We start from the raw sequence: 26,023 nt of genomic DNA, 5'->3' as shown, positions 1-26,023 counted from the left end.
AATGCAAAGTTAAACATCTGCTAGCTATGTGACTCTGAGAAGGTCAGCACTGGCCTATTTTAGCCAACTCAGTGGAGTAATGATTGCACCTTCCTGCCAGAGTTGTTGTGAGGTTCAAATGGGATATAGCAACAAAGAACTCAGTGCAATGCTTGGCTCATATCGGGTATTTAATAAATGCTTGTTTTCTTCTCCTCCTCCCCAAAATATGGTGAGTTCTCCAGAAGCAAAGGGCCTCCAGTCCACCTCAAGCAAAAGGGAAAACTGGTGCAGGTAAAAAATGGAACAGGTAAAATCTTCTGGACTGGCTAGCAGTGAGATTGAGTCCATTAGCAGCCCCTGTACTTCTAGTCCCCCTTGAGTTAGAAGAACTCAGATGAAGAGAGAGCAGTAGTGAAAATAGAAGAGGTGAGGGAGGAAAAAAAAGAAAAAAGAAGAGAAGGAAAGAGAGAAGAGAAGCAGAGGAGGGAGAGGGGGAGAGAAGGGAAGGAGAGAAAAAGGGAGGAGAGGAAAAGAGAAGAGAAGAAATCCATAGAGATGCAGACACATAGAGAGCAGACACAAAGACTCAGCAAATATGAATGCCCACAATTTCTGTGATTAGCAGTTCATATTGGCAGAATCTTCTGGGAGAAGCTTATTCCACCATCCCCATAAAGGCATGAATAAGGTTGGAGAAGTAGAGTCAAGACCAGAAATGTCATCATTTGGGAAAATCTCTTTTGTTGCCATTGGATTTCTTAGACTTTGCACATAAAAATGTGTCACAAGATTTAGAAGTGAAAGAGAACCTAGAGATCATTGAGTTTCCAGCCCTTTCATTTTAAAAATGTGGAAAATTGAGGGACACACAGGAAGCAATCGGGAGAACGGACTTTGAATCAAGGACTTTCGATTCCAACAAGATCACTTTCTACATCACCTTGCTGTTGCCCCCTGGGAAAAGAATAGGCTGGAGTGCATACAGGCCTGGATTTGGAATTTGCAAAACCTAATCTGAGTCTTAGTATTCATTCCCTCGGAACCCATCATCACTCTAGGAATACAAGCTATAAAGCACTTCTGAAATCACAAGTAGTTGACCTGCATTGCAGGCTCTAATTTTCTCTACTATTGCCTAAAAAAAAAAAAAAAAAAAAAATCTATTGCTATGAGTTTCCTATAAAAAGTCTGAGTGAACATGAGCCTAGAATTGAATCTCTGGTACTATTGACTCAGATGACAAGACATTTGGATGTACAAAAAACACCTTTTTATTTCAAAGGATTGATTTCATTATTTTGAGGACTATTCAAGCTCTGCCGACTGAACATCAATGCCCTCATCAAGGTCCTAGCCAATCTTATGTGAATATCCACTCTAGAAAATAACACTAGAGAAATATATAAAGTAGAAAATAAAGCTAAAGAAATATATAAAGTATGATATTATACATAAATATATTAATATTAATGTTATATATTAACATATAGGTCATACCAAACAAAGCATAGTTTAGAAATAGCTGCTTTGAACCAGGAGATCATTCTACATAGCAACAAGACTATACAATGATCAGTTCTGATGGATAATGACATGATTGATGCCAGTTCCAGTTGTTCAGTGATAAAGAGAGCCATCTACACCCAGAGAGAGGACTGTGGGAGCCGAGTGTGGGCCACAACAGAGCATTCTTATTCTCTCTGTTGTTATTTGCTTGAATTTGTTTTCTCAGTTTTTTTCTTCCTTCTTGATCTGATTTTTCTTGTGCAGCAAGAAGATTGTATAAATATGTATACATATATTGGATTTAACATATATTTTAACATATTTAACATGTATGGGACTACCTGCCAGCTAGGGGAGGGGGTGGGGAGAAGGAGGGGAAAAGTTGGAACAGAAAGTTTTGCAAGGGTCAATGATGAAAAATTAACCCATGCATATTTTTTTTGTAAATAAAAAGTTATAATTAATTTTTAAAAATAGCTGTTTAGTATATGCACAGCAGCCTTAATAGGGAGAATTAAGAGGAGCTTCCCAACTACATCTCTGATTTATTTAATCCTCATATTAGGAGTTAAGAAGGTGCCATGGGGCATATATGCATATCAAATTCACTGTATAGAAAGAAAAAAAAACTAGGTATATTGGTGTTTTTGGAGTCATCTGGTTTTGAAATATGTGTAAGAAGCTCTATAAGATAGTGGTATGAGATATAACAAATATATATATTGTTGTCAAAAAAGGGAATGATTTCTTACGTTATTATTTTGTAAAGATTTACTGTTATTATGTCAGATAAAATGAGGGAACTGGACAAAATGATCACAAAGTTTCCTTTTAAATCTTAATCTTATTACTCCTGACTCATTTTGGAAAGAATATTGGAATTGAATTAGGAGAGCTAGATTCAAATTCTGGCTCTAACACTTAGTACACTGTGGGTTTATAGTCTAACAGTCACTTAACCCCTCTGATCTAAAAATAAAGAAGATAACATCATCAGCACTTACATTAGAAATTTGTCTTTCTTTGCAAAGAAGTGTCTTTTAAAAATATACCATATTTTAAATTTTATTTTGTAGCTTATATATGAACATGAATTTTTTACATATTTCCATATGAGTCATGTTGGGAGTGAAAAATCAGAACAAAAGGGAAAAATAATGAGAAATGAAAAAAAAAAAAACAGAAAAAAAAGACAAAAATAGGATGCTTCAATCTGCATTCAGTCTCCATAGTTCTCTCTCTGAATGCAGATAGCATTTTTCATCCAAAGTTCTTTGGAATTGCTTTGGATCACTGAATTGTTGAGAAGAAACCTATCAGAGTTGATCATCACACAATCTCGCTATTGCTATGTACAATGTTTTCCTGGGTCTAGTGGCTTTACTCAGCATCATTCATGTAAGTCTAAGAAAAGTGTCTTTTAAGCCTTAATGTACTATTGAAATGTGAATTGTTGTTCTGACATTTTATCATAGAAGAGATTGGATTCAGCGATTTCTAAAGAGACTGAATTTAAAAACTCATTTCTAATTGGCCCTTGATTATTAGTTTCCCCAATTTTTACTCAAATGTCTTTAATCCTCAGTCTTTCTGTGAAGTAGTAAGTGCCAGGTTATAGTACCTTCTCCTTGAAATTAAAGATAATTTGTACAGTTGGAAGGCATAGGGGATAGAGTAGATGAACTTTAAGGTCTTTTCCTTCTCTTAATCTCTGATTCTAATGGTTTAAAAGAAAAACAGACTTTGATATTCCAAAGTCTTGTATGGCTCTGAATCATTAAAGCACAATAACTTCTTAAGAATTATCACTGAGAGGTTAATGGCTAGGCACATGGTGGGCGTAAATAGGCTGCATCAAACCAAATAAGAAGCTATAAAGGAAAATTTTTATATCAAAAATGTATGATTTAAGAAGATGACTTAAATGTGAAATAAAAGTAAGGGATAACAATGCACAGGACTGCATCTGCTCTCCAAGATACATCTATGATGATGGGGAAAAGCAAAAAGGGAAGAGAGCTCCACAATTTAGGTGGAGTGCCTCCCTTTCCTGAGTAGAATCTATGAAAATATGTGTAGAAGAGCCTTTTAGAAAAGATAAGCAGGAATGATCTCTGATCTGAATCACCAGAATAAACCTCCAAATCAATGACCCATTCAAACCAGATGCATTGGAAGGAGTCTCTGAGAATCAATGATCCACACAAATTAAAATGCACTACAAGGCTTGTTACTTAAAAAAAATCTTTGTAATAGGAAGCCTCCATTTATACTATGACTTATCACCCTAATTTATCTACTTGGTAAAGTTCAGATTTTTAGATAGTGACATTTTTTTTTCTGAAAAGCATCCAACCATTTTAATGGGAAAAATGGGAAAGAGGGGAGAGACAATAAAAGAAAAAAGGAGGGGTTGGAATAAATAATTTTTAAGGTTCTTTTTAGCTTGTGATTACTTGAGCATAGAGGGACTAAAGTTGAAGGAATGAGGCATCAAGAACATTGAACAGAACTGAGATTTGCCTCTTACTAATGGTGATGTTCTTATGAAACATTGCTAAAACAGTAGGAGACACTAATGCCATGTCGTACCTTAGTTATGATCTAATAATATAATTAAAGAAATTATGTTTATATGTAATTCCATACTATTACTAAAGTAACATGTAATTATATATTAATATAGGTATGTGTAATTATACTACATTAATATAATTATAGTCATATGCTATAATATAGTATTGAAACATAAGATTTAATACTCATATATTATGGTGTACATTTTGCAAAACAATTTCATATATACTATCTCATTTGATCCTTACAACACATCTTAGTTGTAAAAACCCACTATACTTATTGACTTGGGATATAAATCTGGATTAGAAGCATAGGAAATAAAAAAGAAAATAATTAGTAACTAAGATGTATTTCTACTTACATCGCTAAATATAGGCTTATGTTTAAATAGATCTAACTTTTTCAGAGGTCTTTGCAGGTGAGAATATTCTTATTTCTGAATCCTAGCTTAGGACCAGCAATATAATCATATAATTTATAGGTAGCATCCATATGGAATGTTAAGGTTTATAAAGATTTCTCATTTCATTTCATTTTCACAAGTGAAAGCAGTGAAGCAGGTACTATTATGTTCATTTTACCAATGAGTTAACTGGAGGCCAAGAAAGTTTATATGATTTTTTCAGGATCACATAGTTAGTATCTGGGATGAGATTTGAACTCTGGTTTTTTAGGGTAACCACTGTTACCCATTTGCTTATTTACACTTATACTAATAATTTTAAAAAATCTTTTTTTTTAATCTAAGTGTTTACATAATGCTCAATATGAACTAAAATTGGATGACAAGAGACTTCATAGAGATATCATTGAACCTTCAATTTCCAAGGCTAGATCTTGTGCCAATGATTTCATAAATCACACTGACCACAACTGAAGGGGGAGAAGAAATCACCAATGATGACACTTCTATGTTCCTTTTTTTGGTCTAATGGAAACCAGAAAATATTTGGTAGGTGGGATCTGTGAAAGAGTCATCGTGACAACAACTAATCATGCCAATTAATTTGTTATTTACTTCCAGGATCATTAGCTTTCTTGATACTATCATGACTCAGAGCTGACAAATCCTAACCTTCTGGTCCCTTAATTTTTGTCATTCATAACCATGAAATGTCAGGATAAAAATCCCACTCCCCAACTACTGTTTACTGTACTTTCAACTCCAATCTTTCTCTCCCTACACATTATACTTTATTTCCCAATTCTTTTAGTAACAAACTCTCCTTCATCCTTGAACTCTTTTCTCAACTAATAGCACTCACTGAAACCTGACTTTCTCTTGAAGATATGGCATTGCTTACCATACTCTCCAATTCAGTTGTGTCCTCCCTGATGCCCCATAACTCACAGAAGGAGCTTATTGACCTCTTCAGTCACTTCAATAATCCTTCCTTCTTTGAAGTTCACATCATCAATTCTATTACTTTTTCTAGGCTGTCTTCTAGATCTCATTTTCCAACTCCCAGTCCTTTCATCTTCCAACTAAGATGTCACAGAGCACTGGATCCGGAATCAGAAAGACCTGAATCCCAAATCAACCTCAGACATTTACTAATTGTGTAATCTTGAGAAAGTCACTTAAGCTTTGTATATCTCAGTTTCCAAAGTTGTAAAATGGGGATAATTACTGTGATCTACTCCAAAAAGTTGTTGGATCAAATGTGACATTTGTAAAGTACTTAGCACAGTACCTAACATAGTAGGCATGTAGTAAATGTTTTCCCCTTTTTATTACACCTTTCCCATTTTACCTTTTTTTTTTTTTTTTTTTTTTTTTTTTTTTTTTGGCTGAGGCAATTGGGGTTAAATGACTTGCCCCGGGTCACACAGCTAGGAAGTATTAAGTGTCTGAGGCCAGATTTGAAGTCCGGTCCGCCTGACTTCAGGACTGGTGCTCTATCCACTGCACTACCTAGCTGCCCCAGTTTTATCCTCTCTTTATCCTTATAATGATCTGAAGAGCTTCTTTCAATCCCTCTTTTTTCTTCCATTTCTTCTATATTATTCTGGATTCATTTATCTTCCTTCACAGTTAAAATTAGTCATTCCAACAAGGCATTCATCTTCTCTGGGAATCCCTTTTTCTTCTGCTTTTCTATAGTTCCATCCTGAAAATTTCTAACCCTAGTCCACTCCCACCATTGACTTTTCTATATCTTACTTCAGTACCACTGTGAGTGACAAGATATTATAGTAAAAATAACCTGAGTCTGCTCCAGTTTCATGCTAACTAAAATTTCCACTGTGCCCCACAGGACTGGAATACTGACAATTCCAAATGTTTTTTTCTCTTTTAAGCCCCCAAGTTTACCCTCAGCTGTTTCTCATCCAACACATGACTAATTTTCTTTGGATGACAGCTATCTGTCATGAGTGTCTTAATCCCTACTCCTCTATACTTCCAAATACATTTTTGTCTTTACCTACTGTTTCTTCCTGTTTTCCTTTTTGAGGAGAGTCAATTCTCTTTCTTGCCAAGATTACCTCTCCACTTGGACTCTTGATCTCTTAACTTTCTAATCATTCTAGGATATTGCTTCATGCGTTGGTCATTTTCCTTTTTCTTTATCTCGTTAATCTATTCCGTTCCACTGATTCCTTCCTACTTGGAGCTTCTCTGTTCTAAAAATGCATTCTTTTGATAGCACTTTCATGTCAATTGATTAATATGTCTTTAAACATGACTCTTTGATGTTCTATTCCTTTTTAAAAGCTATCTCAAGCTTATTATTCAGAACTTAAAGATTGATAATTAAGGTAGCTTTCGATTTTGTTAAATGGAACTCAAGAAACTAAGAATTTTATTTATATTTAAACAGTTTCCAACAAAGAATAAGCTTCTTTCTCCCACTCTTTAAACAGTCTGTCAATTTGTGTGTGTTCTTTAACATCTATCTTCTATTATATAGTTAAGACCAAACAGTATTAGAAGCAAAGTTAGTGTTCTGAATAATGCAAGTAGGAATTCTATGAGAGAATCTCCCCTAAACTTCCCTGTTTTTATTGAAGATTCTGGTCATCCTTTGAGTTACCCTGGCTACTCAGGTTTCCACTAGCCTCCGTATCCCATATCCCATCAATTGTCAATCTAGTTACATTGGTTCTACCTTTAACCGTACCTTTGCACCTTTGTCCTTCTGGCCACTCCTGATGCAATCACTCCTGATTCTTACCCAGACTATTGTGACAACCTCCCTGACCCCATTCTCTGTCATATCCAGTTCATCTTTTACAAAGCTGTTGATATAGACTTCAAAATCCCAATCTGGCCATGGCAATCCTCCGAGGAGCCCTTTTCTATTTATCAGATACAAACAAATGCAAACCAAGTGTGTCTGATTTTTGTCAGCATCTTTTCAATCGAACCTCATGGAAATCCCAAAAGAGGTATTGAAAAAAATGGTTCATGAACAGTAGCATTAAACATCTAACCTTTCTCAAGGAGATTTTTCTAAAGGAGACAAATCTAGTTGGAAAGGAGAGGGCAAAGACTTGAGACGGCAACTGGAAAGTGAAAGACTGGCAAATAGAGTAAAGTAAAAACTTCCAAGGCATGAAAGGGGGCACTTTTAACTGGAGTGATCACAGAAGGCTTAGTAGGATGTGGGAATAGGGAGCCTAGTGTGGAGACAAGGGCATCATAACTTCATGCATGATGCTATCAATTACCATTTTGCCTCTGAGCAAGGAAGGATCGGAGTCCCTATATTTCTGCCTCAGGGAATGTTAAAAAAGGAAACTGTTCAGCAGAACAATGACTTTAGAATCCTGGTCTTTATTCCTCCTGTTATTAGGAACAAAGAATCTCAGAAAGTTGGAGTTGTAAGGGATGTTGGAGGAAGGCATCTCCACTCCAGCCTGTTGACCAATAAATGAGGAGACTTGGGATAATGTAGCCATATAAGTTTATTTTCAAAAGAATTGTTAAAAGTGACTTTATTTATCTCAGTTAAGAACTGGGAATGAGACTTCCAACAGTGGGTTGTTTCTATGTTCGATATGAATATGTTAAATTAAATTTAATTGAAATATCATCTTTGGATTGATGGACCAGGTAAAAACAAAGATTCTAGTTAATAGATAACACAATAAGGGACATTTATAATGCTTTTAGTTTTATTTGCAAAGTGCTCTATATACAGAGGGTCTCTCAAAAGTCTTAGGGTATAGTTTTAAGCTTTAAGGAGTTTTAAGTTAAAGAAGTGCTTTTAAAGGAGCTTAAAACTAAATAGGTAGTTGGGACAATCCATATCATATCACTTGATTTTTGCAACTCTGGGAGTGTTATTACTACCCCCATTTTAGAGATGAGGAAACTGAGGCTGAGTGTAGTTCAGTGGCTCACTTGAGTAACACGGATAAAGATTTCAAACTTGGGTCTTCATTACTCCAACTATGCCTTGGTGTCCCTGACATGGCTTTATTTCTCACCCACCCTGTTTTACTATTTAAGAATCCCATCATGCTTCGAAAAGAAACAAAAGAGCAAAATGAGATAACAACAAAGTAAATTAATTTATGCAGCAAAGTAATATGACTTTCTAGAGAGCTTCTGAACTCTTAGAATTTCCAAAATGAAGGCAATGGTGAATAAGCTTTGGATTAATCACGAATGTACCTTCAGGTTGATGAAAAATAGAAATCCACTAGTACACACCCATAAATGTGGAGCCAGGAAGATATTAGATAAATCAGATTGAAAATAAGTTGAGCTATTTGGAAAACTTGTAATATTTACTTTGTGCTTTTTTATTGAAGATCTGTTGGGTGAATGGGTCTCATCTACCATTTCCTTTATGCTAATTTATATTATCTAAGTCTTTGGAAATACGGGGGGTCCTGCCTGTCATTTTGGGCTTCTTATTTTGCCACTTGTCATTAAGTTACTGATTAAAATTCAATAAAACTCTGACAGAAAGACTTGAATGAAACATCATGACCCAAAAGACCTGAACAATTTTCTTTCAAGTTCATTAGTGTAATGTCAATTGTCATTCTCAACCCGCAATGTAACTCCTGTAGTTGGCAGGGAAAAGGCAGTCAGGTACAACTTTTCCTTCATTTATAAAAATAAAAAACTTGGGGTCAAAATTAATTTCTTCCATTTATCAGTTCAGTGACCCTGGACAAGTCATTTCCCTCATTTTCCTCATTTCTGAGTAAATGGATTTAGACTAGATGACATCTTAGTTCCATTCCAGTCCTAAATCTATGCTTCTCTGATCTGTCTACACAATTGAGATAGCTTTCTATCTTTAATATAAAAAGGGGGTGCCCCATTCCCTCTAATACATGATCGTATTAGTATCCTGAGATAGCCATACTTTTTCATGTTTTTCTAGTAAAAAGTATATACTATTTTTGAGATCCCTCAAAATGATTTGGGGTAGTATATTTTTCCTGAAATGTATCAAAGTGGTCTTATAGGGCAATTAATTCCCCATGGATGAGAGGGATTCCAGTGGTAAAATGACTAAGCTCAGTTTTTTCTCCCTAAAAAAATAAGGGACTGTTTGCTGACCTCTAAAGTCTCTTCAACTCTTTAATCCCTTGTCTATTCATAATAATACCTATAAGCAAAACAATAAACACTGCTACCAGTAGAAGATTATGAATATCTAAGTAACAATGAGTTAGGAAAATATTTATAATTAAAAGTAGACTAAAGAAAGTAGTTTAATGTAGACTCAATACTATAGACTTGAGAAAACCAGGGTTTAAATTAAACACAGAGAGAGTTGTTTCATTGAAAGGGTTCTAAAAACCTACCTAAATATATTTCTTTACATTATATAGTTCCTTATATTTGTGTGTGTGTACAAATCTTAATAGTGTACGCTTATCCATATTCATTCAGTTGATGAAGCATTGATTACATACACATACTGTGTGCAAAACACAAAATATTTATGGATTGTTGTTTGTCCTTTATTCTCGAAGAGGACCAACAGACATATATATTGCCGTGCTTATCACGGATGACTAATTCACTTATATTCTTTCTGTCATCCACACTTGGAGGAAGTCTAGTGAGTTAGGCTATTTATCTGGGGCTACGTATTTCTTTATGGCAGCTGCCTTTTCCAGAGGAACGAAACCCAGGAGAAAAAAAAAATTCAGTATCTCTAGGGCTGTCCTAGCAAAAGTGAAAATAAAAAATGAGCAGCTTCCATTTGGGTCATAGAAGCAGAGGACACCATCTTCTCTTTCTTGATAACCATACTTTAGGTATTCTATCCCTTATGCAATCCAGTTTCAATGAGTACACAGATTGCATATAAACTTAGGCATATATAGTTTTGTTTAGTTGTGGTCATTTTATTCCGATGTCCTGTGGAGGGAAAGAATAATTCTATAGGCTGTCATTACCCTCACTCTCAATCCTCCAGTGATTTCCCAAGCAGTTTGTGTTGCCGTGGTAACATTTATAAAATAAATGATTTACCCTATCTCTATATGATGGCAAAAGCAGGGAGTGTTGCCTTGGTAACTTGCTGTTTTCTAGACAATCTGACATGAATTGTATTTTAGCTGCCTATTTCCATTCCCTGGGGAAAATATGTAGGAAACAAGGGTTCATTAGACTCAATCCTTGTCTTATGTAACAAGTTGATAATTTTTAATGCCCAAGATGACTCGGGAAACTAACACTGTCAATGACTCGGTGAAGTTGGGAAGTCCGAATGAGTAATAAATAATAGATCCGGCTTTATTGATGACAGAGAAACAAATAATTTATGAGTGTTGTGTAAAGACACGGTGAGCATCATATGTGATTAGAACTTAAGATGTTTTCACTATGGATCTTATGTATTAACTCCCGAGTTGTAAAATCAAGACAAGTCAACAAGCATTTATTAAGCATTAATCATATTCTAGGCACTGTGCTATGTGCTGGGAAGAGGAAAAGAAGCAAAAAGAAAGATAGTCTCTGTCCTTGAGGAGCTTACACTCAAATGGGAGAAGAAAAAACATGATGGGAATTTGGGGAGAAGTAGATATGAAGGAGAAGACCTATGAGGAATCAAAAAGAAGAAATATTGGGTTAATTTTCTTCTTTGAGATTAAGAGCACTGGATCACTTGGAGGGAGAGGTCAGAAGTGTTCTTCAGGGTTCTTGCCTGTCAATTACATGACTTTGGGAAGTCATGTAAACACCTTAATTAACTCATCTGTAAGATAAAGAGAGGGACATAAGTGGGAAAGTGGATAGAGTACTGAGCTTGAACTCAGGAAGTCTCTTCTTCCAAAGTTCAAATCTGGTTTCAGACACTTCCTAGCTGTGAGACCTGGGCAAGTGACTTAAACCCTGCTTGCCTCAGTTTCTTCACCTGTAAAAATGAGCTGAAAGAGAAAATGACAAACCACTCCAGTATCTTGTCAAGATAACCCTAATGGAGCTCAAGAAGAATTGGACGTGACTGAAATGACTGAACAACAGTTAAAGCTAAAGAGAACACAGAGATGTTTTCTAAAGTATCCTACTTTTGAAAGCTGTCATCCTAGAAATAAATTCAGGTTACAACTCTTGAGCTGGTGCGAAAACATCTCCAATTCCAATCCCATATGATGCCCTTTGTGTCTTTAGCTTTACAAAAAAAAAAAAAAAAAAAAAAAAAAGATTGTTGTTATTGATCTCGTCTTGCTAATTCACATATATTGTTCAACTGAAATTCTCTCTTTAAAGTTATCAATGGTCTCTTAATAGTTAAATGGTCTTTTTTTCTATTTTTCTATACTAGCTTCTTAACTTTTTTTTCCTTTCATAGAGTTCTTGGTTGTCTGGTAAAACTGATCCTTTGTCAGAATGTTTTTAAATAAATAAAATAAAATACAAAGGATTACAAAAGAAACTAGTATTGAAATAGTTTTCAAAATAATAAAAAAGTTATGATTCCAGTTTAAGAACCTATGTTCTAGACTTATTATTTGCATTTGCCACTGATGGACACCCTCTTCTTTTAGACACTCTTTGACACTTCTCAAGCCAGGTTCTCTGCCTATCTCTCTGACTGTTCAGTCACTGGCTCATACCCCTAACTATGGGTATTTCCTAGTGTTCAGTCTTAAGTTTTCTTTACTTCTCTACATTTGCTCTTAATCTCATCAACTCTATTATCTCTTTGCCACCAAAGATCCCAGATCTATTTGTCCAGGTCTAGCTTTTCTTTCTGAGCTTCAGGTTTATATTAACAAATTTGTTGATTAGACATTTCAAAGTTTAAAACTTTAAATTTTTAAAAGTTTTTAACACAGACTTCATTATCTTTCCTCCTCAAAACACCTCTCTCCCCACTTCCTTATTTCTTCTGAAGGCCTCACTACATTTCCAGCCTGCCATATTGGAAACTTTGTCATTATTCTCACTGTTCCTTATCCCACATAGTCAATTTGTGGCCAAATATTGCTATTTCTCTTTTGCATCATGCTGTGCACTCAAACTCTCTTAAACTCTTAATATATCTCTACTTTTTGGGTTTCCTACCTCAAATTTCAAATTTATTCTAAATACTTCTATCAATTAATATCCCTTAAAATAAAGACCTATTATTATGTATGTGATTAAAATATATAATAACCTTGATTTACTTTTTAAAGTGCTTCACAAACTGTCCCTTATATTTTTCTATCCTGATTGGACATTACTCACTCCCTCTACTTTGTGATACAGTCAACATGACCTTCTCTCTATTGCTCACACATTCTACACATTTCTCACCTTAGTGACTTTGTAATGACCATTCCCTATTCCCCCATCTTCACTTCCATTTCTTGAAGTCTGTCTTCGTTCATGAAGCTTTTTCTGATTCTCCCTTCTCTCCTCCTTCAACAAACTTAAGCTTAATTATTTTGTATTTATTCTCTTTATAGTTATGCTGTTGCATACTTGTATAAATATGTTATTTTTTCCCTTAGGAGAAAAGCTCCATGAGCCTAGGGGCTGCTTTATACACTACTTTTGGGTCCCTGGCACCTAGCTAAGTTCCAAGCTCTCTGATTAACTGAAATGCATCAGGAAGGCTAAAATGTTCCAACCAGAGACTAATTCAGCTACTTCTGGGAACAGAACTTACATCCTCTGACAGATAATGTGGTGCTGTAGAGACAGTGTTTTATTCAGAGTCAATGGACCTATCTCATATCCTGGAGCTGCTATTTATCACCTGTATATCCATGGACAAGTCATTTAATTTCTCTCAAAACCAGTTTTCTCATTTGAAGAGTGAGAGATTTGGACTAGATCTCTAAGGTCCCTTCCTGAGATTCTGCACTCTGAATTTATGAGTAGATCATGTATCATGTCACTGATTCTTGTCATCCACACCTGCAAAAAGCCCAGTGTGTTGGTCCATGTGATCAAAGTCAGGCTAAAGCTTTTGTAGCATCATTCTTTGCTACCAGCATCATCAAATCTATAAACTTTCTGGACATATTATAATGTTTCCTAGGGATATGCACAGCAGGATAGTTTCTAGTAATTCATCTTCCTTCCTTTTCCCATATACCACCCAAATACAAGTGATATCAATTAACAGAAAGGTTTAATACATTTCAGAACCTGGAAATATAAGGGTTTTTTCACTATCCTCTGAGCTTTTACCAAGATCTTAAATTTATGCTAACTCTAATGTCCTCTGTGTGTATATATGTGTGTGTGTTTGTGTTTTTAGGGTTGTAGAAGCAGAGAAGAATATTTCAATGAAAACTCCACTTTTCAAATTTTGTAGGTAGTTGTAGTTAGTATTAATATAATATAGTAATAAGTATTAGTATAGTATTCTCTTTATGATAATTTTATATAGAGAATATTAATAATTTTAGTATTTAATTAGGTAATGTCAATTACCTAGCACTTCTGGGACTATAAAGCACTGTCCTAAAATAGTAATTCAGAATATCTATAAAATATTTCATGAATTAACTTTTTTTATAAATGAGGGCCTTTTTACACTCTTAAAAATTGAAGATCCGCAGCCCTTTTTGTAGTGGCTAGAAACTGGAAACTGAATGGATGTCCATCAGTTGGAGAATGGCTGAATAAATTGTGGTATATGAAAATTATGGAATATTACTGTTCTGTAAGAAATGACCAACAGGATGATTTCAGAAAGGCCTGGAGAGACTTGCACGAACTGATGCTGAGTGAAATGAGCAGGACCAGGAGATCATTATATACTTCAACAACAATACTAGATGATGACCAGTTCTGATGGATCAGGCCATCCTCAGCAACAAGATCAACCAAATCATTTCTAATGGAGCAGTAATGAACTGAGCTAGCTATGCCCAGAAAAATAACTCTGGGAGATGACTAAAAACCATTACATTAAATTCCCAATCCCTATATTTATGCACACATGCATTTTTGATTTCCTTCACAAGCTAATTGTACAATAATTCAGAGTCTGATTCTTTTTGTACAGCAAAATAATGTTTTGGTCATGTATACTTATTGTGTATCTAAGTTATATTTTAATATATTTAACATCTACTGGTCATCCTGCCATCTAGGGGAGGGGGTGGGGGGGGGTAAGAGGTGAAAAATTGGAACAAGAGGTTTGGCAATTGTTAATGCTGTAAAGTTACCCATGTATAAATTCTAAATAAAAGGCTATTAAATAAAAAAAAAAAAGTAAAAGGAGAATAAAATGAAGAGTGTGATTTAGTGAAAAGAGATGACAATGGAAAGGAATAGTAAATCTAGTATGATTGCATAGTGAAATTAATAGATAAATAAGAGTTGTGAAAATGAATTTTCAAAGTGGAATTTCAAAGGTATAGATCATGGAGTTGGTTTAGTTCTATGAGATACTGAGGTCTACAATGTGATCACTCTGATGTGTAGACAGTACTGGTATGGGGAAAAGACTTGATGGATTAAAAAAGGTTGAGAAACTACATGTTCTGCATTTTTTAAAGTCTGACAATCCTTCTTGTTGGCCCTACTGGTCAGGGGAAGAAGTAGGTTGGAAGTGATGAGACTAGTGCTTAAGGATGTCAAGGTTTTGAGATCTTCAGGGGAAAGCAAGGATGTACAAACATGTTGATGTAGCAAATGAAATTAAATCAATTAACATTCAAAAAAAAATTGAAGATCCTCCCAAAAGTTTTTGTATGACTTTATATATTAGAAATAAAAGATATAGTAATATGAAAATAGTTTTGACTTTGCAGACTCCCTGCAAAGGTTATGGGGACCCCCTCCAGTGTTCCCTGGACATTACTTTAAGAATTGCTGCTAAAGATTATATAGTCCAATCTATTTATTTTATAGGTGAGTGACCTTGTCTGAGATCATGTAAATAGCAAATTTAGGCTTTGAGTCTCAACTACTGTCTAGATATCACATATTCTTTCTCCTTCATTATTAGCTCAATAGCTTTATCTGAGGAAGCATTTGAATAGGATAATAAGAACTAGAGGTGACAAGATCTTAGAAATATCATGAGAGCAATGGTTGACTAATCAGGAAAGGGTAACAATTCTTTGGTCCACAGATCAGGCTATGAATCCTAACACCTTGTAGGTGATGTCAAACTAAACTATTCAGAGTGTCCCAAAATAAGATTAAATTCATTTGTTTTTATTATTATTAAAGTTTCTGGCTATGGTACTGATTTGAATTGTGCTGCCTCATTCATCTATTTGATTTTTAATTAGAAAGTCCTTTGTTCATAAGACTCAGTGTCTTATAATAACTACCTATAAATATATATGCAAATAAATATAAATATATATAACTACCTATAAAATTTTAAAAATGGAGTTTTCATTGAAATATTCTTTTCTGTTTCCACCACCATAACTTTTACAGCCCTGAAAACACACACACACACACACACACACACATACACACATACACACAGACCCTACCAAACACTGAAACAAAAGCTAGCAAACAATTCAGAAACTGACTAGAAGTTGAGGCCCTAAGATCACTTTGCTTCCTAAGTCCTGAATAGGATCAAATAAGCTGAGCAAAAATCAAAGCTGAGTAAAGAAGACAAGTCACCTGCCTCCAAATTCCACATCGACATCTTAATTTTATCTACCTGCCATCAACAAAAGTTAGGACTTTAACACTCTTTTGACTGGCAAAAACAAAACCTCAGTAGGTTCTCACCCCCCTCCCAAAGAGATTATTTCAAAGCTAAATGAAGACTAAGTCAGGTGATACAATTTATGGGTATGATGCTACATTATTTCTTTTGTTGTTTCTTTGCCCCGCTCTTACAAAGTTATCATCTCGACTCTGTCATTGGAATCGATGTAACAAAGAATCCCAATGGGCTGCAATTTGGCTTCTCTGTGAGACTGAGATACAGGATTATGCTGCTATGCAGAACAAATATACATTGCAATCAATCATCTGGTAAAACACTGTCAGAGGCATGGTGGAATTTCAGATGTGAGTGTCATGCAGTGTCCTGAGAAGGAGAAACAAATAAGTGGCTGCACTGCAAAGTCAGCATTCTTGACTCCTCTTTTCCCTCTTGCCTCCTCCCACCCCCATGACTCTAACAAAACATGAAATCCTTACTCAGGATGACAGGGGTCCTTTCCCTTTGTCTGTTCAGAGGAAGAGAAGAACAATATAAGAGGTAATATAATGCTGAGGAGGGCAGAACTTTTCCAGAGGCCCCAAAGAAGCTACAGAGAAGATGCACTTAATCAATAAATATTTATTAAGCACCTACTACATACAAGGCACTATGCTAAGCATCCCACAATAATGGATAATAAATTATACAGATAGTGATGGTTTTGCTTCATATCAAGAGATTCTCATGCATCATTTGTATAAAGCCCACAAAAAAATCCACAACTAAATTTGAAATTTCTGCCTAAAAATAAGTCTATTCAATGAGAATTCAGAGAAAGAGTATAAAACTACATTCACAAGGGATAGCATGGCATAGCTGATAGGGATTAGTCAGAAGGATCTGGATTCAAGTCCTGTCATTGACATCTACTGCCTGAGTGATCCTGGACAAGTCTCTAAAATGGTAAATTGTAGAAAAGCTATGACCCTCAGTTGTGGGGAAACTCCTCCCTGGAACCGTCATACATTGATGAAATTTCATATCTGCAGAGTGCCGCTCATCTCCCCTTCTTTACCTTTCCTCTTATTAAATTTAAGGCAATATTTTATTTTGTTAATATAGCTTTGGGTCCTGACTCTCTAATCTAAAGTGTTTGTTATTGAGTGCATGCTCATCAGTTGGAGAATGGCTGAATAAGTATGGGATATGAATGTTATGGGATATTATTGTTCTATAAGAAATAATCAGCAGGATGATTTTAGAGAGTTTACACAAACTGATCCTGAGTGAAATAAGCAGAATCAAGAGATCATTGTACACGGCAACAATAAGATAATATGATGATCAATTCTTATGGCCGTGGCCCTTTTCAACAATGAGATGATTCAGTCCAGTTCTAATGGTCTTATGATGAAGAGAGTCATATGCACCCAGAAAGAGGACTAGGGGATCTGAGTGTAGACCACAATATGGTGTTTTCACTCTTTTTGTTGTTAGTTGCCTGCATTTTGTTTTCTTTCTCATTTTGTTTCCTTTTTGATCTGATTTTTCTTTTGCAGCTTGATAATTATGGAAATATGTATATAAGAATTGCCCCTGTTTAACATATATTGGATTACTTGCCATCTAGGGGAGGAGGTGAGAGGAAGGGAGGGAGAAAAAAATGGGACAAAAAGTTTTGCCAGGGTGAATGTTGAAAATTATCTATGCATATGTTTGGAAACTAAAAAACTTTGGAAAAAAAAGATCAAAAAAAACTAAAATGTTTGTTACTCAACCACTTTGTTTGGATTTGTGATTTCATCAGTATAGGGGATTTTTTAGCATGGGAATTCCCTCCAATGAGGCAGATTTCCAAGTCAACCAAAACACACAGTGTTAGAGAGCTGTCCGTGTACTCAAAAGCTTAAAGGACTTGTTTGTCATTTCCTTGCTAGGAGGTGATCTTAGATCTTTCAAGTCCAAGCCTGGTATCTCACTTAAAAAGTCACTGATAAAAAATGTCAAATAGCATAGGGATTGGCACAGATCTCTAAAGTATTCTAGTAGAGCTATTCTTCCTTATTTATCTCAAACAATCACCAACTACTCAAGGAACATTGACTCGAATGTCAGAAACCCACATTCTACTCACATATGTCATGCTTACTGTATTTGCTATCTTGGACAACCTACATAATAAACTCATCCACAAATTCAGAAGATTTGGTTTTTAAGGCTTCTTTTGACTCTGGATATGGGATCTATTATTACTATTTTAACACCCCTTTGATGCTACTTTCCAAAATTTCTAGTCACATATGTGTTGGATCCCAAGGATTTGGCTGACAATGCCTCCTCTGTTTTCTAGGGTAACACTAGGAGCTGGGTTTCTAATACTAAAGTTCATGAGCCTCTACTGGTGTCTGTCCCATTGATTATCAGCCAGTAGCTTCAATTAGCTTTTAGCACTTAATATTTCTTATGATGTTATTATAAGAATTGTTGAAACAAATCATCTCCTCTCCCAAATCTGAGTCACAGTCTCCTACAAATTCACACAGAATCCAGGGGAAGGGTAAAATTAAATTTAGAACCCAATGAAAATGAACATATTTTGCAAAGAGGTACCTGAGAATAACTGGTTTCTGGTAATCTTTTTTTTTCTCTTTTTAGGGACTTCATGAAATATTTCTTAGGTGGAAAAATTTTCTAGGCTCTAATGATCATGTGTATGGATAGTCATGTGGCTATCATTATCTTGAATCTGTTTCCTCTCTCATGAGGCTACTTTTTGTACCTATTAGTACACCTGATATCAGTATATATCTATCTATATCTATATCTATATCTATCTATCTATCTATATATTTACAAATTTATACCTGTGTATATATTTGGTGTGTTTCCTTCTGCTTCTAAGTATGGCCTCTCTTTTCTTGGGTGACTTTTTTTCCCTTAGTATGTTTCTCTGCTTTCAGCTGGACACCTGGCCTCTTATTGATTTTTCCCTAGTCACATGGTCAGTTGAGGGATAGAAAGGAGAATAATAAAACCTCTCCTTACTCTTCATGTCAAGGGTAATTCTTTTTCTGGGGGTCATCTTGACCTAAAATCTTCCAAATCCAGAGGTCTATGACTATTATATTGGTTCACAACTTTTCTAAACAACTGTCAAATTTCTCCCATCATTTAAAGATACCAGGAATATAAGTAGCTCAATTGGTTAACCAGTGGTGATTGATTCTTATTCCACTTGGAGAGTTTATATGTGATAGAAGATCACATGATGTATAAGAGCTTGTTTGTATTGTTTAAAACCTAATTATATCTGTTGACTGGATGGAATCCTTCCCTTTGGTTCCATGGTTGCCAGTGGTTCAGAATTTACATATCTGTGCTACCATTTAGCCTACATCTTTCCATTTTTCTTCAAACAAGAGCATAAGATCTTTTGTCCCTTTGCCTTATTTTACTCTTCAACTTTATCCATTTATCTCTCAATTTTCCTCTTGTCAACATGTTTAGAGTCAAGTATAACCTTCACCTAAAGACACTAAGGAGACAACTCTGCCTTAAGGCAGTCAGGTTTTTTTTAAATAAGCTCTTTCCCAACTGTAAAGTTGGGGTCATCATTATGCAAAGCCAACCATTAGAGGGGTCAATACAGGAATTAGAATCAGAAAGAACTTTATTAAACTATGAGCTCATCCAAGAGAAGCACTAGGATTTTATCCTGCCTGCCTAATACCTCACATTGCCCATGTTGAGAGAAGAATAATGGCTAACAGGGACTAATAGAAGCTAACAAGAGCCTTTGCCCACTGTCCCCTTAATGCCACTTTTCACGAGTTATAAAATGTTCTGGAGATGATATTCTAAGTAAAGCTTAAATCTTCCTTATATAGTAAGGACTATAGATTTATCTTTTTTTTTCTTCTTCAAAGATGGAAAAGTTCAGTTTTAGGGATGTCACTTGTCCAGCACCACAACTCAAATGGACTATAGATTGAACTCCACATCTTCTGCCTCCTAAAGCAACCCTGTATTCATTAGGCAATATTGCTTTCCCAGAATGAAGTCCTTATCTTTTACTCCCAGGACCCCTTCTAACCTTGCTGCTCACATCACTGCCCTCCCTTTCCCCTCATATTTTGTACTTTAAAATCAGTTGTGAGAAGGGTATGAGAAGCTACCTTTCAAAGGCAGGGATTTTTTCCCTTTTAAATGAACAATTATCCAAATACTCTATATAAGATATACATCAAACCTTGCTTCCATTCTTTATGCATGTCAATATCCATAATTTGGAGACAGAGATTGAGAAAGAATTAGGGAGAGATGGTGAGAAAGACGGTTTGTGAATGAAAGTGAATGAAAGGCCCATGTTTACTTTTATAATCTCCTTTTCTTTCAATCTTTGATCTAGGGGGAAAGTGATGAGATAGCAGCTATAACCCCAACTCATAGTTCAGAGTCTCCCAGAAAGTATGGAGGATCCTATTTCTTAACTAATTACTGCTTAAGAGGCCGCTAACTGATGCCATAGTGCACAGAGCTCTGGGTCTGGAGTCAGGAAGCCTCATCTCCCTGAGTTCAATTCTGACTTCAGACACTGACTAGCTGAGTGATCCTAAACAAGTCACTTTACTCTGTTTGTCTGTTTCCTTATCTGTAAAATAAGATGGAGAAGGAAATGGCCAATTACTCCAGTATCTTTACCAAGAAAATCCTATTTTTTTTCTCAAAGTAGGGAACAATCTTTACTTAGAGCAATAATGTGTACATCATTGAGAAGAAGTACATCATTAAGGGCATTCTGGACAGGGGGGCTTTGTTATCTCCCTCTTATTCCTATCACTTCCCAGCTGGATGGAACTTGAGGCTAAAACTTATTGAGTCTCATTTTGGGCAGTCTAAGTCAGTGGCAAATTGAGATATGCATTTCCCTTCTTTTCAACACTTTGTTTGGCTCATATGAAGACAAACCACAGCCTCTTTGATGTGAAAAGTGTACATTAAGGGAAGAACTCTCCTTTCTGCTTTGAGGGTACTTCATGTCTGCAGAACACAGGAATAGCTTTATATATACATACACACACACACACACACACACACATATGGGGGGGGGGGGAGAAGAGGAGGGACAGTGCTGTTCCATGCCCCAAGGTGGGGTAGATTCCTTCCTGCCTCTTCCCTCCATCCCCACATATAAAATCTCAAGTATATTCTGAAAATAGGAGGATGGAGAGGCATAAAGTAGGGGGAAACTATGAAAATAGATATTCCATGTGGACCTCATCTACTCCAAACTCTCCAAGCGCAGAGGGAAGTTCTGTAATTGCTTAATTGGGAGGGAAAATGGTGGCAATTTGGCAGTGAATCCTTGGAATACAAGGATATCCAATAGACACCTGAGGTATTTCTTTAGGCCTTGGCTTTGCTACTGAGTCATCTAAGTTTGTGGACTCCACATGATTCCCCAGGGAGAGTGAGAGGGATCTGGAAATCTGTTTGCTGCCCTAATGCCAGACGATGAGCAGGATTGGAAGTTATGATTAGGCGGTACAGCTCGTCCAAGTCCCAGCCAGTGAACTGGTGTCTTGACCACATTCATATTTGGGGGAAGAATACAAGCATATGGATTGGACCAAACAGTTGTGAAACTCTCCATATTCTTCGTTAGGAGGTGAGTCCAATTCCCTGCATAATTCATGACACAGTATGTTCATGGGGGCTTGTTGTGGCGCTGGTATTTGAGGTTTGGGGTGGGACTTTTTTGGCTTTCCTGTTTTTATTGAGGTTAGAAGACTAATCATCTGAACTCTGTCCTTCCCCAAATGTTTCCCTTTCCCACTTACTCAGAACAGTCAGATGAGGTTAATGGAGCAATGTACCCATCAGGCAGTGTGAGCACCCAAGTTCATGGTCTGCCATGGTCACAGCCTCTGAATTCAATTCCAGTGTTTAGCCCACTGAGCCACTGAGTTTCTCAGGATTCTTGTTTTCAAGATAAGCACATGGTGGGTGGGCCAGCTGCCTCTCTTTGCAATAAAACTACCCCCAACCACAAAAATTTGATCCCAAATTAGGTTGCCTCAGCTCCAACCTGATACATCATCCAATCTCAGGATAGTGAGAGCCTGGACTCCTGGCTAGAAGGATCCTTGGGGGAAGATTGAACAAACAGAACCACACACAAATGGAGGCTGTCATTGGGGGGGGGGGGGAGGCTGTGTAGGAAAACACAGCTACACCTGTGGCTGCATCTGTAGAGGGATATACTCGAGGAATACTTCCAAGGTCCTGAGGGTCGAAATAAACGTCCGCATGACTCAATCCCTCCTCTCCACAGCAGTGCTGGAGCACATGGGAAGCTTATATACTTTGACATCTGGCAAAATATTCAGGTTTTGCCAGAAGTGCGTGTTCCCGTTGGCAGTGAGTAAAAGATATTTAACATTAGCCCAAGGACGGAGTTTTCATTAGGATTCTGGAGAAAGGTACATTATTTTCTCAGGAGGGATCTCTTTCCTCCAAGCCTGTCTCCTCTTTCTGAGTTGGCGGGACTTTTGCCCTCTTTCCTGTGTGGGCCCACTTGGTGCTATACATTGGTTTGGCTGCGCAAACCAGAGAGGAAGGAGCTCAGGACTTGGACGGAGATTTGTCGATGGAATTTGTAGCTTATGGGTAAGCTTTTCCAGGACATAAACCAGACGACCCAGCGAGCCCCCAAAATATTCAAGGAAGAGAGAGGGAGCTGAGGGATGTTAACACAATACAATTCCAGATTTTTAAGCTTAAGCTATCCACGTCTCATCCCCTTAAAAAGCCAAGCCAAGCAATCTTAACCATTGTGGGAAGAGCAGACTTTTTCTTTATGAAATGGTATTTAAAGGGTGGGAGTTAGGAAGGTGTAGGAGAGTCAAGAAATCAGGAGCTAAATTTTTGCTTTTGACAGACACCAGCTGAGTGATCATGAGTCACTCAGTAAACATTTAATAAGCACCTATTATATGCCAGGCACAGTACAATGTGCTGGAGACAGGATAAAGTGGAGATGATCAACAAAGGGATGGCACTAGACTTAAGAAGGATGGAGAAAAAACTTCTTGTAGGAGGTGAAGTTTTAGCTGAGATATAAAAGAAGTGAGGAAAGTCCAGAGGCAGAAATGAGGAAGGAAGATATTCTGGGGTGGGGCTAGCCAGAAAAAATATCCAGGAAAATGGAAGGGCTTATTAAGGAACAGCAAAGAGGCCAGTGTTACTTGATCAAAGTGTGTGTGGTTTTGTTTTGTATGTATGTATCACTGGGTGCCATTTTGTTTTCATTTAGGATCATAGATTTCTAACTCCACAGGAACCTAGAGTTCATGATATTTGACCTCCATTTCATAGATGAGAAACCTTTACTAAGGGAACCAAGGCTCAAGGAGTTTCCATGACTTATCCAAAAAGATATGGATTTCTTGGTTTTAGGCCTTCAGACCATTTCTCTAGAACCTATTCATTGCCTCTCTCTCACAAGTGTGCTATTATCTAAACCTGCCTGTCCTCCAACTCTGTATCATCAGCTTCAAGGACCTGGAGAAGGAGTTGATATAAAACCTCAATCTAGATTCTGCTGGGGTTTTAAAAAAATCCTCCTTAGTATTTGAATGATGAGATAAAGTGACAGAGAAGCTGGATATCATGTGTTTTTTTTTTTTTTTTTTTTGTGTGTGTGTGTGTGTGTGTGTGCATTGTATGAAATGCTGATTTACTTTTTCTCAAAGAAACATGCCAAGAAAGACTCAGCGGAAACACTGGCAGCCCATCCAAAAAGAGTGCCTACCTCTTGAACATGCCCAAGCCATTCATCCTTGGTTCATGATGCTCATAATCTCTCCCTCCCATTGCCCCCTTCTCTCCTCCAATCAAGTTGGCAAAAACAAAAGTGCTCAGAGTGAGAAAATGAAAACCATATCAGCAACAAAAAATGCATTTCTTTCCTCCAATCGTGAGCAAAGGGAACCGATCCTGGGCTGGACCAAGCTCCTGCACCAAGCAAGAACTGCCCACGTCTGCTTTGCCCTGGTACACTTTTCTTCAATCATGATTATTATTGTCAATGCTTTTGGTAGCCTTTCAGGGATAGAGGTTCCCATTTTGGAGGGATGAGAGACAAAAGTTCCTTTAAATCTCAAAGTATCCCAAACACACACACACACACACACACACACACACACACACACACGGCATGGATAAGACAAATATTTAGCCTCAGGTGACTGAGTGTCCACTTACTGTTGGCTGCATAACGTAGGGTGGGTGAGGCATCCATGAAGTGCTCTGGACCTATGTAGCAAATGGCATTTGTTAGGACAAGAAAACCACAGGGAGAACTTGGTGATTTGGATGCATAGCTATTGGCTATAGGATACTGGTTTTAGATAAATATTATAAAGCAGTTGGCAAGAGATGGTGTAAATTACAGGGAAAGTTTATGGTTATAGATGTTGATTTGATGATGGGATTATAAACCTAGAATCAGAAGAGCCCTTAAGGGCCATCTAGCCCCTCACTTTATGGAAACTGAATTACAGAAAGTTTAAATGATACCCTGTGGGGGAGGAGGCACCTATTTCCCATAAAGCTGTACTACTGCGGTTTGGCTGTAGGAATGGTGACATATGTGTCCTGGCACTTTGCTCAAGGCCTCAAGTGACCAGAGCTACTGGTTGGTCCCTTGTTCTCCATGGTGAGAATGGTAGTGGATAAAGGATTATACCAACATGGAATGGCAACCAAGTCAGGAAGCTACTGTGCAGTGAAACGCAAAGTTCAGAGAGATTGTTTTTCATCCTTTTTTCGGGGGGTAGCCTCATTTTGGGGACAAGCCAAAGCCTGATCTCTCATGGACTTTCTGGCAGGATGGGAAGAGTTAAGTCTGCCAGAATATAGAATGTTGCACACTCATAATCCCTCACCTCTATAAAGAAGGGAGAGATGTGCATTTTCTCTCCTTTGGATCTATCATTCTAGATTCTAATAGAAATCTTCAGTTTTTTATTTTTCTTTTTGTTTTTTTTTTGCCTCCTTAGCACTTGATTGATGTGATGAAATCTCACAGAAACTGATGAGATAGTCTTTAGGGACCAGCTCACTTTATATGGGGCAACAAAGTCTTGGTTGTGATCTTAGTTTAGGCAAAATATTCAATCCTCTATTATGATAATGAAAATGGAAAGCATCAACAACATCAACAGAATATCATCTATTAATTCCTTTTCCTTTTGGGCCCTTGAGGGAGGGCCAATGAAATGAAAGCCAATTTATGGGGGTAAATAGTGATGCAGAAAAGCATAGAAGACATTTCGACATTGAAATCCTGCTTTGATTGACAGTGGATGTACTTTAGCCACAGAAAAATCATCAGCAGAAATATTTGGTGATAAATTACACATTGCGACTTTTGGAAGCCTATGGAAGTGTGGGGGGGTGACCCATTCTTTACAGCCGTTTTTTCTTAAAGTCTCAGAGTACCCCATACTGGGGTACATCATGGCTGGTTCTGGCCACTCGCAGAACAAAAATACTACACTACACACTGCCCATTTCACAAAGAACAAACTTGCATGACCCCTGTACGTATTTTCTTTGGTCCCAAGGAAAGGCAATTAGAAGCACAGTCACCCCATGGTCGTGCAATGCTGATGAAAGGGTCCTCCATTCACTCACAAAAACTTTATGGAGAATATAAGCTCTGTAAATCATGAACAAGATGTGGTCTAGAAGGTGATTGTGGGGAATTAGTCAAAAGAGAAAAAATAGTTGTGTATTTGATGGCCAAACAATTGGGACAAGCAGGAATGTGACGGAGGAAGGTCATAATGGAGTATAACTTGACCAAATTAGGGAGCAGTCTGCAACACCACGGGGACAAACCA

The 26,023-nt window shown here is 36.9% G+C and overlaps 1 protein-coding gene and 1 long non-coding RNA gene across 12 annotated transcripts in view; one reads left to right on the top strand and one right to left on the bottom strand.

Annotated features, from left to right (window-relative positions):
* RBMS3 (RNA binding motif single stranded interacting protein 3) overlaps window positions 1-26,023 on the bottom strand; it is a 1,441,154-nt gene that overhangs the window by 102,695 nt on the left and 1,312,436 nt on the right. For all 11 annotated transcript variants that reach the window (XM_031938176.1, XM_031938175.1, XM_031938179.1 and 8 more), the window contains one exon: window positions 24,381-24,431. In XM_031938176.1, the coding sequence (XP_031794036.1) occupies window positions 24,381-24,431 (51 nt within the window). The remainder of the gene's footprint in view (window positions 1-24,380; window positions 24,432-26,023) is intronic.
* The window catches only part of LOC116419226, a 42,065-nt gene that overhangs the window by 14,292 nt on the left and 1,750 nt on the right, over window positions 1-26,023 (top strand). Inside the window, exons 2-3 of the long non-coding RNA XR_004229485.1 lie at window positions 21,581-21,783; window positions 23,870-24,170. This is a non-coding gene — a long non-coding RNA (uncharacterized LOC116419226). The remainder of the gene's footprint in view (window positions 1-21,580; window positions 21,784-23,869; window positions 24,171-26,023) is intronic.

This window comes from Sarcophilus harrisii, chromosome 5, assembly GCF_902635505.1.
Source record: "Sarcophilus harrisii chromosome 5, mSarHar1.11, whole genome shotgun sequence".
Lineage (NCBI taxonomy): Eukaryota > Metazoa > Chordata > Mammalia > Dasyuromorphia > Dasyuridae > Sarcophilus > Sarcophilus harrisii.
The sequence above is the reverse complement of the archived record's forward strand: the minus strand, read 5'-3'. Positions and strand labels throughout refer to the sequence as shown.